Below are 15528 nucleotides of genomic sequence, written 5' to 3'. Positions count from 1 at the left end.
TACCATGAACACGAGCACTATAGTTTATTTTGAGTCAATCTCACATACACCAGCAATATTCACGCGTGCACCAAATGTGTATTAATCCACCGCTGAAAATAGTTCCCCGTAAAAACACTGCTTGAATGAAGTTTACTGAAGCTGAATTGAAAATGAAAGCATATATTGGATGACCGAAAATCAAGAATAAATTGAAAAGTCGGGACAGACTTACACATTGTTAGTTTTGGTGTTTTCATGAGATTTGTTCCCCAGCCTTACCCTAGTAATTTTCCCGCATATTTGGATCATAGCAGACCTTTAATTCAAAACATGAATGAGCAGCCAGACATCTGCGAACAAGAAAAAATTTCACATTTATTTGATATCAAACAGGAGTTGAATTAAATATCAGCTGATGATGGGCTCTTACAAAAGAAATAAAATGAACCTAATCAGTGCTGCAACAACTTTTCACACTTTCCAACCATGTTCTTCTTTTTTTTCTCCTTTTTTCTGAATAGTTCAGTTAATAAATTAATTAGTGTCAAAGGATGAAACATGTCCGCAAAAACTGCACTGTCGCATTGACACGAACATAAGTCTTTAAACCTGACAATTTCTTTCAAGTAAAATAAATTACACAAGTTTCCAATTCACTCCAAATCTGTGCATGGCCTGGTGTTAACAAATATACTACTGGCAAAAACTCATCATTCATGAAAGCAAAAGCACTTCACAAGCAGAGACGTGAGCATGATTTCATATGGACTGATATCTCTCGAAACGTTTTTTTTTTTTTTTTTTTTCATATTCAAACATACTACAACGAGTCAAGTGTGAGAGGAAAAAGCACATTTCCACCATTTTGATTAACCTTGTCTGAAGAATCTTATTAACATTGAAAGGGAATAACTACTGAATGGTTGCCGTTTGTTTTTGGGTTTTTTTTCTTTCTTTTTTTGACTTTTTACACTAGTGGTACAGCAAAATATATTTTCTTTAGCTGTTACTTTGACAACAGTTAAATGTGCAATAGAGAAAATATAAGGCCTGAGTCTGAATTAGTGGTTTCTTAACTTTACAGTCCTGACTGTGTAGTGGAGCCACACTAGTTCTAGTTCTGCACTTCATGACTAAAAAGACCCTGGTTCTGCAAAGTCCCCCAGGAGTATGACAGGAGTTTCATAGTTCTTTGCTTGGAGTATTTTTTATCCCTTTTTCTTTGACAGTACAGAACAACAGAAATGCCAGACGAATCTCTGACCCAGCGGCCGGCATGTTATTCTCTGCACCTCTTTAGTCCAACAGCAGAGCTTTCGCAGTCCACATTTGTCTGGCCTCGGATGGACGTGTTTTGTGTGTTAATGAGATCTGTGTGCAAAAGTCATTTCTTCATTCCTTTTTCCCACCCAACAACATTTCACTTCCTGTCCTAACAGGAAGGGCCTGTGGAGTGCGGAGCCAGACTTGCCGGCTCTCTTGACATCAACCGAAAGGACCCATCTGTTAAACCCTGTGCAAACAAAGACGGTCCGCTCAGAGGCTGGTAATGAGCTGCATTTGTCCGTCGCTGGGCGCCTCCCCTTCCTGGGCGCAGTCTTCATCGTTGGGTGGGATGATGCATCCGTCGCTGGTGCCTCGGTTTATGTGGTAGTAGGACATGGGCTGTGGCGCGTCGCCGAGCTCGGGCATGCTTTTATGATACGCGTCCTCGCCTTCGCTTCGAGGTGAGGGGGAGAGCTCCTCCTCCTCCTCCGGGGGGTACGGCGAAGCTGAGGGCGAGGGTGAGTCTCTCAAGTTTGGCATGCTGGTGTAAAGGGAGTCTCTGTTATTGTTGGGTGAATGGGAGCCCATGTCCTCCACTGCAGTAACAGTCTCAGAGCCATGGCCGCCCTGCCCCTCCAGGCGCCTGGGGGCCTTCTGGGCACTGTAGAGCAGGGAGTGAGTCCTCTGGGGCAGGAGGGGGGCCTCCAGCACCTCCTTGTGGTGGGGGTGCAGGAGCAGCTCCAGGGTGGCGTGGCCTCCTCTTCCACTTCCTCTCTGGGGGGATGAGGCCTCAGCGTGATCCGCCACGATGGCGTCATCCTCGCTGCCGCTCCCACCCCCGCCTCGGTCCACTGTCACTCTGGTCTGGGGAGGCAAGGCTCGGTCCCGCTCCCTCTGGGCGTCGCGACCTTTGGGGGCCCCGCGGGGCCTCAGGTTGTTGTGGACAATCTCAGATATGATCATTTTCTCAAAGGCGGCATCGTCCAGATTGAGCCCCCCCAGCTCACCCGGGGCTCTAACGCCCACGGCCTCATAGTCGTCGTCTCGCAGGGAGTAGCTGTTGTTGAAATTGCCATTGAGAGGGAGGGTGTCCATGGCACTGATGTCCCTGCTGTTGCTCAGAGAGTGCTGTCCTGCAAGGAACGGCAAAAAGAGTGCGTGAGGTATAATTATTTGCCTTTTGACAGAACAAAACAGTCTCCACTACACCATCCACATACAACTTGATACTGCTCAGGACACTTCACTCTTGTGCTCTTTGATCTCTGGGTTAATTTTAATTTTATGCAAATACAAAAAGTTTTAAAATTCAAAAGGGGAACCCAATTAGCTCCCCACCTTGTCCGTCCTCATCGTGGCTGAATATCATTATAGCCAATCTAAGAGATTATCCTGAACAATATTGGAGAAATGAGAACAAAAGATGGCTCAAAAAACTCAAAAAATATCGCACGGCAACACGTGATACAGCAGCTGATGAGCAGGTAACGACACGGCAGCACACAAAAAGCAACAGGGCAGGATGAGCGTTAAAGAAATAAATAAATACAAGCTGATGAGGAGGTGTTGTGACATTAACAATGAATAAAACATTCCACCTGCTAAAAGAAGGCAAGACAAAAGAGTAATGTCGAACACAGATGGCCAGCCACCTCTCTGCACTGGGGCCCCACAAGCACAGCAACAACCCCCACACACCACGACAGACAGGCACGGTGCAATGACTCACTTTGCCACCACTCACATCAAGTGTGTCTGCTCAGGCTATCTGGCCTAAGAACAGCTGATGTGCAAAAAAAGTAAAACAGATGCTTTTTTTCAATTGCAGCAGAAACAACAAAATCACTGAAATAAGACAAAAGTGGAAGCTTGTAACATCCAGCCTGGATTCAGTCAATCCAACTCTGACCGTGTCCTTGCAATTAACTGTAATTTAGCCCGCGTGATGCTTTGCTCAAATTGTTGTAGGTGGATGGAGAATGACAGCGAAATTACGTGTTTAACAGTTTGAGAGAGCTAAAGGACAAACCAAGGACAACTGAATCCTGGACTCAGCAGGTGAAAGGGTTTAGCAGCAAGCACAATCTTTTTTAAAAGTCTACAGTAAAAGAACATTTCCCCATGAAATTATTTCTTCCTGAATGACACATAGTATATTGCTTTTGCATTTTATGTGAAAAAAAAAAAAAAAAACACTCACACACACACACACACACACACACACACACTCATAGCAGGGTGCTCTAATTTTGTGCAGCCCTGTGACTGAGCTCAAGTAGCAGGATGAAAGTGAAGGGGGCCGGTTGATTTGATATGAGGATTTTATTTACGGGGGTACGCTGTGAGCCTGTGAGCGAAAAGCCTGACATTTTGTAGGGTGAGGGGGAATGTCGTCACAGGCTTTGCGCGCAGAAAACCGGTTTTGAAACGAACGTGTCGGAGCACGGATGATAGCGGAGAAAGAAAAACTCTAAAAACAACATCAAAGACGTTTCTAAAAAGAGCGAAAGGAGCACAGAGAGCAAAAGGGCAAGAGGAGGGGGGAGGGGGGAGATTATTAGACACTTCTCTGAATAGACCCGACTTCCAAATTTGCATTTGTTTATGCTCAGGCAGTGATTTTATTGCAGACAGGTATTGTCTATTGGGAGCCAGGGAAATGATGTGAACAGAATTCAACTGGACATGGCGACAGCTGCACTCTGGGAACCGTTCCAGCAGAGACTCATCCAAGATGTTCTCCTTACCGATTTTTACTGCATCGCATGAACATCTGCAGAGTATTACTTAGTATTAATACACTTATAATAGAAGACACGCTCATCCTTTTCCAGGAGCTAAGTGTAATGACTATAGCAGGCGAGATCTTGAAAAAGTTTATGTTAAACTTGACAGTCTCTCTGCGCGGATTTCATACTTGGTTGGTGATCTTCACACCCGGTTTTGACATTTATGTGTCATACTGTTGCCTGCTTTCCTCAAACTGTTTTCCATGTGTTAACATTTTCGTCTGCTGCTGCTCCTGCGTTTGAACACAGATGAGTTGAGTGAAACAGGCATACGAGATGTTGACCTGTTCATTAAATGTGGCTCCTTTTTATCTGTCTCTGGTGCTCCGGTGTTAACACGCAATTAGCCTACCACGATTAAGCAGGTAAACATTTTAGGGCAATAAAGCACAAGCTGTCTGCGCACACACTGTCTTCTGTGTCTGAGCCGCTCGGCTGCTGCTGAGCTCACACACACAAACACACACACAAATAATAAAATGTCTTTGATTTTCTGCACAGACATTAGTTGGTCCCAACCCCGCTTCATTATCTCTGAATGTGAAGTGCTCTCATTGTGCTGTAAGCAAGCTGGCAGCACGAAACAAGGCCGTGAAGACTGCGGCGGGGTAAAGCTATACATTACTGCATATCCTCCCCGTGCACACTTTCGCCATACTGCTGTTTTTGTATATTCTCTTTTATCATCAAGTGCCTGTGAATATCTGAGGGCTATGACTCTGCCCGCATTGCGTCATGTGCTTCTGTTTTTTTTTTGTTTTTTTTGATTGGGTTTCTTTTGCTCTGCCAGTGAGGAACTAGGTCACCATAAACACTGACATGCTTCAAAGTGGTCTAATTTGAAGTAAGCTAAGGAAAATGTAAAGATTTCAACATCCATGAATACGGGGCAACATAAAAGATGTGGACCGGCGTGTGAGGCTCTTATTCAGCAGGGAGGAATTCCCATATGACTGCTCAGTAGACGAGATAACATATCATTGACGTCTCTGAGTTTATCTCCTTCTGTGTTTACAAAGGAGAAACTTGCAGAGATAAAAACTACTGCAAATACAGAGAAGGCGTGAATGAAGAAGAACAAACGGTGAATCTAGACTTATTATTCTCAACATTTTCAGTGCATGCTGTCAGAGCCACAACCGTTTTTCACGTTTTCAATAAATTCAACACACTTACAGGAGAGGAATAGATGACGAGATTGAAATCACTCTTACGTATGTCCGCTTAATACGAAGGTGCAGCCAGCGTCTACTTAGCTTAGCTTAGCACAAAGACCTTGAGCAGGCAGAAACGGCTAGCATGGTTATGTCAAATGGCAGCAATGTCTGCCTACAAGCAGCTCTACAGCTCGTTATGTCTCTTTTTAATGGGTGTAAAAAGGATAATTCAATGTTTTACAGGGGATTATGTGCTGGGCTATTTCTTGGCCGTGATCAGCACCTGTTGAATCTGCGCTGGTTGCCTAGCAACTGCTCAGAGCTAAGACATAGCCAAGCACATGATTCCCCAGTAAAACGGCGAATTGTTGTTTTCATGTGGATTCAATAAACAAGACATGAAGGTGCTTTTAAGCAGATTTTCTTGCTGAAACAGCTTGATTTTGGCAAGAATACACAGAAGAAGATAAAATGGGTCAATGAGTCTAGGGATGATGGTGCGCAAAATTATGTGAGACTGGAAGCTCGACTACATCCAGCGCGTTTTACTTGTAGGCTTAAACAAATGTGTCGAAGATGTGGGTTTAGATTAATTTCCAACTTCCCTATCATATTGTGTAACTTGGCTAGGAAGTGATTCAAGGCTAACAGTGGCTAATTGTTGTCTATGGTCTTTTTAGTTGCTGATCAATCGGAAATCAATGACATGATTTGTCAGATTCCCTCTGTTTATACAACTTACAACCAACATTGAAAGAAAATGGTCGGCATGTGACTATTTCACAGAGCCAGGCTTGCTGTTGGTTCCCTTGTCTTCTTGGTCTTTATGCTAAGCTAAGATAAGCTAGCTGGCTGCTGGCGGCAGCCTTACACTTAACGGACAGACATGCAAGTGGTATCAATCGTCTCACCTTTCTCTCCCCCAGAAGTGCATCCTCCAAAATGTCACAAACATTTGCTTTAAAACAAACACTAATCTATGGATGAAAAAGGTGGAGAGTGGATGTGCACCTGGGGAGTGAAAGGCCGGTGGAGAAGGGGTGTTGCACACCACAGTTTCTGCCAGCAGGTTGTTATAAGGGTTAGTGTCGTGGGTTCGGAGGAGAGGGTTAGTTAGGAGGTAGTTGCCAGTCATCCCTGAAATAACAGGAAGAGAGAGAGAGAGAGAGAGAGAGGGGGGGGGGGGGGAGAAAAATCAGGAGGGAAATAAACAGTTGAGGATAAGGAGCTCGAGGTGCTGCACTTCATGGTCTGTGGTGGTGGGTGCTGCATAAACAAACACTGACATTTGCTGTCCTACATCTGACACCGCAAAAGATTTATGACCTACAATCCGTCTGCCTTCTATTATGGATGGAGCAGCCATAGAAACGGCGGTCAAAGCAAGGCATTATCCAAACAGTCGGCTGATGTAACTGACAAACAATATTATCACGACAAGTGTTGACCAAAGCCTAGCAGCACAATCAACTCCGGTGTTTACGTGAAACAAATTCATCTAAACAAGCTCATCCAGTCGAGACACTAGACAAAACATGTCTCAGTGGCCCGCCCTGAATAATACAGTATCCCTATCATTGTCAGCATGCTTGTGTAAATCCTCAAGAATGTAATAACTATCCTCAGTCACTTGGACGGAGGAACTCTGCGCTGGCATGTGTGTGTTTTTCTTTAAAAAAAAAAAAAAACTCAACTAATTCATAACTACAGCCAAATCTGCGCTGGCACTGTCTGGAGCCAGAGCTTCATGATGCTGGGATCACTCCAAAAATCTACTCTGACCTCAGCCTGACTTTGCTCATCTCCCCCAACCCCTACCTTCATGCTGACAATCACTCTGGGGTGAAGATGAGTTAGGAGGCTGCTGCACAGTCGGCCTCTGCAGTCAGGGCTGTTAGGGTCTGAACTCAAGTCCTCATCAGTAACATTTTGTGCCACCTCTTGTCTGTCTCTGTTCCTCTACTTTCACACAATCCCAGTGAAGCAGGAAAGTGCAGGGAAAACGCTGTGAACTTCACAGGCAGCATTTAACGCTGTTTTTTTTTTTTTTGATTGCTTAAAAGTGAAATGCAACATTAAATGGGGTCTTATCCTCCTCTTTTCCGAGCTGCCACGGAGCCATGTAAGCTGCATCCATTGAAGTGTTTATTGTGAATTCAGAGCTTCATCACAAAGAGAATGGAGCATGTGTCTCGTCTGCTGGCGGTGGAAGAAACAGCTGCTTACCCTGGTTGAGTGTGGAGGTGCTGTTTATGTCTCCAGAGATGAAGGAGGACTCCGACTGCTTCCTCACAGTGTCGTTCCACATCCGCCTGATGCGGCTCTGCGTAGAGAGAAAAGCAGCCATTGATCAGGACTCAACATGGTGCTGCTGTCATTCAAGGCTTCAGGCCCAGAGGATTGAGTGGCTATGAGGGTTCATAATTCCAACCTATATTTGTGTACAAGACTAAACTCACCCAGTGCTTGATGACACAGTTGCGCTAACGGGAATACAAGGCATGAACTATTGATCCAACCGATACCAAAAATGAATCTTACAGCTTGTAATTTGAGACATCGGCCCTGAGCAGCTCTTTGTTCTCTGGATAGTAAAAGCAGAAACTGCCGGCAGATTCCCAGAAGTGCTCTTAAGATTGTACAGATTAGAGACCAACTGAACGATATTTTCTTATGTTATAAAATGAATTCTTCTCCAATAGGTTTTCTCTCTTGACCGTGGCAAGTATAGAAGAACGTTCAAAAAGAAATGTTTTATATACTGAGGTGAGTGACACTGTGCTGTAACATATCCTAATGTAAAAGAAAAAGTTCCTTCCCTTGATATACAACCTTGGCCGTCTAACAGCTTGATAATAAAGCCAAACAAGTGAAGCGAAGTGCAGTGCTGAGATTTCTATTTCAATGTTCCAACTCAATCAAATCGAGAGCTTTATGATTCTTAAATTCAAGTAAAAGGCTGAAATTTACTAAAGGATGACCCTTTTAAAATGGACCATGACCAAAAAAAAAAAAAAAAAGCCACAGAAAGCCTGTTTTTGATGAATGGTTAAAATTAATGTCGGACTTTGCCTCTTTTCAATCTTTAATCACAAGGGCTAATAATTACCAAGGCAAGTTTTATGAAGTCTGGTGTCAGTATTTAATGGCTACAAAGAAAGAAATAGATGAAAATATCCCCGCCTTTTCCTTTTTTTTTTTAATGAAAATGTACGACTTAATTTATGTTGTCCTTTTGCTGTATTTTATTATTTATACTTTATGGTGCGCTTGTATGAGTTTTTGAAGGATAATGGAGCTCTATGACACGGAAGAATTAGCTACAGTATATTAGATCTGGGTTCACAGACAAATACTCATTAATGGGATCGCCAGATCACCAGATGTGTCCCTTGAGGAAGTAAAAAAAAAAAAAGCAAAAAAAAGGAGGAGAAAAAAGACTCTTTTGCTGAAAAAGAAAATAGCCCACAAAACAAAGACTAATTCCACTGACATAAAATTAACTGGAATGAACATTTACATACAAACCTTCTCGCATATGGTTTTCGAAATCTAAACCCTGATATATCTGATTCCCGGCGCGGTGTGCGTACCTGTGTTGCGGAGGAGTAGCGGGCCGTGGATCGAGACGTGGCTGTCTTGGCTGAACTGTGGGGGCCCTCAGGCGGCAGTGCGCCGCAGCATTGGGACTGACGGAAACATTTGCTGTACTCTTTGCGGACCTGCAGGGGAACAAAAGGTCAGGACGGATCGAGCATACAGAGAGCGACACAATCACCCTCCCGTGAGAGATCCATCCCTGGGCAATCCCAGCTGACACTGAGAGGCGAGAGGCGCCCCGGACAAGCCGTATTCTCGCCATTCACATTCATACCTATGGGCAATGCAGATTCACCGGTAACCCTAACCTGCACGCATCTCTGGATTGTGGGAGGAAACTCGAGCACCCGGGGGAAACCCACACAAGCACGGTGGTTAGCACATGCTGAGCTAACCACTGCCCACTGTGCCGCCCTCCCCTATGAGAGACTCAAATCCCAAATCTTTATCAAAATGCCATCCAGCTGACAGCAGTTTAAATGCCACATCTGTAAGGACAGGGATAACACACACTATGATAACATGTTGAAATACTGCAGAGAGGAAGCCCTTCGATATGCGGGTTGCCAAGTGCGAAAGAATAAATATCACGAAATGTTGCAATGCTAATATTTACAGATCCACACCTGCAGTACAGGGATTAAATAGATTTGGAGAGAAATGGGCGATTCTTGGCAGCGCCGTGTTGGAGCTGTGTGAAAGTAAAGCCACAACTAATGATCATTTTCATCATCAATTAATCTGCATATTATTTTCTTGATGACTTGTTTTGTCTTTAAAATATCAGGAACAAAGCCAATCAGTTACCTGAGCCATAGGCGATGCTTCAGAAATGTCTTGTTTTGTTAGATCAACAGTCTGAAACACCATACCTCGATTTATTGTGAGACAAAGAAAAGCAACACTGAAACTTAAACAAGCTAATTTCTGGTATTTTTTCTTGAAAAGTGGCTTTAATGCTGAATTTATTATGAAAACAGTAGCCAAATTATTTTCTGCGGATTAACAATGTATTGTCTCCATCATACTAGAGATGAATTAATTATTTGTTTGGTCTAAATAATAAAAGATGTCACACTTTCCAAAGTGGTGTTTTCAAATTCCTTCAATTCAAATTCAGTTTCTAGCTACACATGTAAAGTGAGTACAAATAGGAAATCCTCACATTCAAGAAGCTGGAAGAAGCGAATCTCTGGTATTTTTAATTCACAAATGATTTGCTGTTGATTAATTCCTCGTTTGAAATCTGTATCGGAGGACAAAATCTTACCTTTTTCTGGAGGAGGCAGTGGAAGATGAAGATGAACATCCCTTGCAGAGTGTTGAAGATGGTGAAGAGGTAAGCCATCACTATGGAAGATTCATTGAGGAAGAACAAGCCAAAGGACCACGTGAGCCCCAACAGGCAAAGAAGGACAAACGCTCCCAACACCCACGACCTGTGGAAGAGACAGAAGAGCGATATTAACAAAAGTGGAACTGCAAAACTACCACTGGTTTGCCTTTTCTTTGCTCCTGGACAAAAAGCAATAAACTCTCAAAATCCCTCTTTTTCCTGTCAGACGACTTGCAGCATAGTGTATAAATGCCAATACAAAGTTTTACAGCGACTCTGCATTCTGTATTTGACACTTGAGTCAAAAAATATTTCCTTGGACTTGTGCGGCTAAAGAGACTGCAAACACAGCAGGTTTGCAGGAAAGCCTAGAGGAAATAAGATAACTTCACAGTCGCTTTCAATGACGACGGCTGGTCGTTATTGATACACAAGAGAGAAGCGAGCCACCCTGAGAGAGGCACAGCGAGCATGCAGAGGAGACGACGACCACAAGATATCGCATGAGAGAGGATCCACGGAAAGAGGAGAGGAGGTGTTGAGATCGATGGCTGATTAGACTTGCTGTCCAATATCTGGTGCTTTTTATACAAGAGTCCTTCGTTTTTTTTGTCTAATCACACAAAATGCAACCAATTAGTTCACTTTACCAGCTCCCACATTTGACACACAAAACTAAACACAAAGCCGATTTGAGGTAGATCCTAATTAATGACAGTTAATGAGTTTTGACTTCTTAGGATAATGTGTGAAATCCAGCATCCGCTAATGCGGCTCTCTGTGTGCTAAAAACAAACCTGAACGCCAATTCAATGCCTTTTTTTGGGTTGGGACCAAACTGCGAGTGGCTGCCTAAAAATCATGCGCCCACATAGCATGTGTTGGCCTTCCCTCAAACATATTGTTGAACAAGAATCCAGGCACTGAAATATACAGGGACTTGTCTTTTTATCGAGCAAATGCAGCCCACTGGAAGCAGAAAGATGAGAGGGGCTTTTTTCCGTTTTTACCATCTTTTTAAATCTACGAGGCACAGTTGAGTCAGTCTTCCGAGGAAGCCTGTAAACTATGCCAGCAAGGCAGCAAAGAGACACCAAAGGTCAAACATGCAGTTATGAAGAAATAAAAAAAAGGCAATATAACCCTGCCTAGTGCAAATACTGATATCATAAATGAACTTAAAAAGGAGCACCTATATGAGCCAAAATAGAGTCTGAGAGGGAAGAATATTGGTCTGGTCAGGTTTAGGAGAAGAGAAAATCAAATAAACGTGCTGGTCATAATACAGCTTTTGAAAAATTCAGGAGGGAGGCAAAAGCAGTAATGGCGCATATTTTTTCTTTTCACGCACACAAACCACCACGGCACGGCCGGCTAATACCCCCCGAGTGACACCCTCACCTGATACCGCCCAGCCTGGACGAGTCGGGTTTCATGGAGGTGGAGTGCTTCACCATCTTGAACATCGTCACCACCAGGAAGATGACATTGACCTGTCAAAACAGACGTGGATCAGGGTTAACAGAATGCACTTAGAAAGGCATCCAATTCCTGCTGCTACTGTAGCAGCGGTGGAGGAAGTACTCAGACCCTTTACTGAAGTAAAAGTACTGATGCTACACTGAATTCATGCAATAGAATATAAAGAGTGCTCCTTGTGTAATCAGGAAAATGCTTCAGGTACTACAAATAGAAGCACTCATGTTATTCTATATACACTTACATATTATATCATTACATTATTATTATTATTATCACTCATTAATTACATTGTAACAAAGATTTTACTGTTGCAGTTGGTTGGAGCTCATGATTATTTTCATACTGGTTTTGTTCTCGTCTGTAAAAATTTAGAAAACAGTGAGAAACCCAATGTGACACCTTCATAATGCTTCTTTTGTTCAACCAGTAGTTCAAATCTTGAAGTCATTGGAAAGAATATTAAAATAAATGAAAAGAAATGCAGCAAATTCTTACATTTGAGAAGCTGGAACAATGAAATGTCTGTATTTTGCATGAAACATGACTTAATCATGATCATTTCCTGTCTGTCCACCCATCAATTAATCAACCAATCGTTTCCGCTTTACTTGTATATGATGTTGGGTAGGTTAATCAATAGCAAACGATCATATTTTATGAGCACTTTATATGTTATGAATGCATAAATCTTTGTTTGAAAAGTAACTAAAGCCGTCAAAGAAGTAAAAAGTACAACGTTTCCATCTGAAATGAAGCAGAGTAGAAGTATTAAGTGTCATGAAAAGAGAACGCTCAAGCACAAGGAGCTCAAATGTGTGCTTAAGTGCTAACCTTCGTCTTTATGCGTCAGACTGACTTGGAGTATTGCTTAATCTATAGTGGCTTTGGATTAGTAATGAGCGTCAACTCCAGCATACTTTCACGGAGAGGAATAAGAAAGTGTGATGCCTCAGCGCAGATCATGAAGCACACTGATTTGCAAAGAAAAACAACACAACAGTGAGAGATTAACACTTTGGTCTCCCTCACACAGGTCTGGCCTTCAACATGAGCTGCACCAAATGCTCTTTTCCCCCGTTTGTTTGACATAGGAGTCAACGTCAAAGCGCAGATCCTCATTGAACATGAGAATGTATATCTGTTGAAGTCCAAACAGATCTCATGTAGCAAAAACAAAAGCTCCAGAAAAGCGCAGAAAGGAAAGAGCGGCGCTGAGTGCCATATTTTAGAAACATTTTTTACTGAAGCCAGGAAAAACACTGAACTGATTCAAGCCATACATCCAGAAAGATTTCCATGCTCTCAGGATGTTTCTCTGTAAGCACTGCAGGGCCTGTGGCCACCGAGGGAAAGGCAGGAGATGTGCTTCAATTTGGCTCAATACCATATTAAACCTTTGAAATGCACTTCTGTAAATATTCAATGAAAACAAGTACATATCCGGATTTTCATGTTATTAAAAACTTCTTTGCCATATCTGCTCTGAGCTAGCATTTTGAAAGCGTGACCAATCTACTGTACATAAAGGAAAATAAACAACAAAAAGCACGAGCTGGCAAGCAAACAAAGCGCAATGATCTCCATGTAGTGTTCTCAGTTCATCAAATACTTCATTTTCTTCTGTCTCTAAATGGAAACAACAAGAGTGTGAGTGGAAAACAGATGGAAACCGACAAAGAAAGATGGAAGAAAAGGAGTGGCTAAGAAGACAGAAAGAAGCTTTTAGATCACAGTTTAGAGTAATGCAGAGTTTTGTCTCGCGGCCACTGGGGCCGATTTACATCCGCATGAGTCGAGTGGCTGGAGATGCATTTAACACACCCGCAAGAGATGACACAGATCCGATGAGACAGACAGACAGACAGACAGACAGACAGACAGACAGACAGACAGACAGACAGACAGACAGACAGACAGACAGAGAGAGAGCAGGGCGAGGAGGCAGGGAGGCACTCTGCAGAAAGCTGAGGCAAACTACATATGGACTCCCCCTCATGCCCGGTCTCCAAGGGACTGTCCTCTACAATATTCAGGTCTCCGGCTTCTCTGCCAAATACAGCACAAAAAAAAGCGCTGCCGACGCAGCACTTTGGTTTTACATGTATTTACAGCCTATGGACAGATTTACATGTGTGTTAAAGTATGCACCTCGATGGATACACTGAGTGTGTTTGTTCAGGCCTGTGCGCATGCATTCCTGCATGCATGCATGTGCACATGTTGTGAATGTGTGAGCGTGTGCGCATTGTGAACACCCAGCACACCACATGAAATATTAAAAGGTGAAGACGGAGATGTCCGCGTGCTGGGATTGGCTGGGGATGTGTCATGATCCTCAGCAGGGCTATGAGCTGTGGTAATGGTTGTCTGGCCCACCCACTCATTACTTCCATGTTCACCCCCCCACCACCATTGCCCTTGTTTTCCCACTGAGCAAATGACCTTCATGCCTGAGATGATTTCTCCTCCTGATTGCAGGAGGGGAGTATTCTCTAGATGTACAGCAAGGACCAAACAGCTTTAAGTTGTTACCTCTCACCAATTCTGATTTCAGAGGATTTCATAGCTGAGTGGACACTGATGTCCTCGTGTCAGCTATAATGGGACCACTTTCCTTTCATGCAAATTGATCGGAGAAAGCAGAGCTAGGAGGCTGCCAGCACGGAAAATCCATACGCTGTTTTCAAAGCTTTTCTTTGACAGAAAAAAAAAAGAGTTATCACACACGTACACAAAATTACAACTTACCACAATTATGAAGGTTACAGGTCCGATGAAACTCCAGATGAAATGGTTATCAACCCTCAGCCAGCATCTGCGGGGTGCAAAAGGTGATATCAGTTCATTAAATCATCTCATTGCCAAAACAAAGTTTTGTCTCATCGATCAGGGCCCGGCAGAGCAGGATGGATGAGAGGCCACGGCAATAGAATAGAGACTCCTCTGACCACAGAGAAGAAAACCCGACCTTGAGGGAGTGTTGGCCTCGTGCCATGAGAAGCTGCAGTCTAAAAGCCAGCGGTTATTGGTCTCATGACTTCACAGTCTGCAAATGTCTACATGTGGGATGCCGGACTGTGTACCTAAGACTCCGAACAGTAAACAAAGTATTGTAGACACTTCCAAGAATGAATTGCACCTCGGCCTGTGTTTATCACCAGGAAACAGAAATGAAGTAAAGACTACAGCAATAAAAATGGAGTTTACTTTAATCCCATAAATTAGAGGATTGCAGTCTTACAAATCATAAAGCTTGCTGCTTGGATGAAGACCAGCGGAGAAGTGCATAAACTTTTAACTGACAAGGGCGGCAATTACCCACATGCAAAGAATAAAAACCCAGCAGGCCAGTGTGGCTAGCCGGCGCATTCATTAATGCTGCGGCTTTGCTCACAGTCTCTTCTTTAAGCGGTGACAGGGTGTAAATTTGCCAAGGGGCAGAGGTGGACCACTCTTTGTGATATTACCATCATTAGCACATACAGTACATGCATGCTGTGTGCGTCTGTCTTGATGAGGAGACGGGAGGACTAATGGCCTTGATTTTAATCCCACAAAAGGAGCTCTGCAAAGAAACCACACTCACGCTCGCTGTGTGCCGTAGCTTCTGTAGTCAATGGCTGCCGAGATGCCCACCACCACAGCCGGGATGAGGTACCCGGACACGTAGTAGTACTTCCTGCGCGAGAACTCGCTCTCAAACACCTCGACCAGCATGAGGTACAGCTGCACACCCTCCAGACACATCCAGGCAAATGCAGCCAGGAAGCAGAAGTGGAGGATGCCGGCGATGATGGAGCACACCAGCTGACAGGAGGACACATGCAGGCGTTACACACAAAGCCAAGAGGTTGTGCAGACGGATGACTTGGATTCAGCTGAATCTGAACATTTCCTACTTATTCTGTATGACTGA

At 43.6% G+C, this 15528-nt stretch overlaps 1 protein-coding gene across 9 annotated transcripts in view; it reads right to left on the bottom strand.

The window, feature by feature from the left end:
• Positions 1 to 337: 337 nt before the first annotated feature.
• The window catches only part of LOC139339070 (adhesion G protein-coupled receptor L2-like), an 85892-nt gene continuing 70701 nt past the window's right edge, over positions 338 to 15528 (bottom strand). For 4 of the 9 annotated variants that reach the window (XM_070974508.1, XM_070974510.1, XM_070974514.1 and 1 more), the window contains 8 exons: positions 15199 to 15419; positions 14361 to 14427; positions 11532 to 11623; positions 10065 to 10233; positions 8788 to 8916; positions 7421 to 7517; positions 6206 to 6331; positions 338 to 2381 (listed from right to left, as the gene is read on the bottom strand). In XM_070974508.1, coding sequence (XP_070830609.1) covers positions 1519 to 2381; positions 6206 to 6331; positions 7421 to 7517; positions 8788 to 8916; positions 10065 to 10233; positions 11532 to 11623; positions 14361 to 14427; positions 15199 to 15419 — 1764 coding nt within the window. In that variant the 3' untranslated portion in view covers positions 338 to 1518. Of the gene's footprint in view, positions 2382 to 2977; positions 3032 to 6205; positions 6332 to 7420; positions 7518 to 8787; positions 8917 to 10064; positions 10234 to 11531; positions 11624 to 14360; positions 14428 to 15198; positions 15420 to 15528 lie in introns of all 9 variants that reach the window. The other 5 variants (XM_070974511.1, XM_070974512.1, XM_070974515.1 and 2 more) reach the window with 4 other exon arrangements.

Source organism: Chaetodon trifascialis, chromosome 11 (assembly GCF_039877785.1).
Source record: "Chaetodon trifascialis isolate fChaTrf1 chromosome 11, fChaTrf1.hap1, whole genome shotgun sequence".
NCBI lineage: Eukaryota > Metazoa > Chordata > Actinopteri > Chaetodontiformes > Chaetodontidae > Chaetodon > Chaetodon trifascialis.
This window is presented reverse-complemented; position numbering and strand designations above follow the sequence as displayed.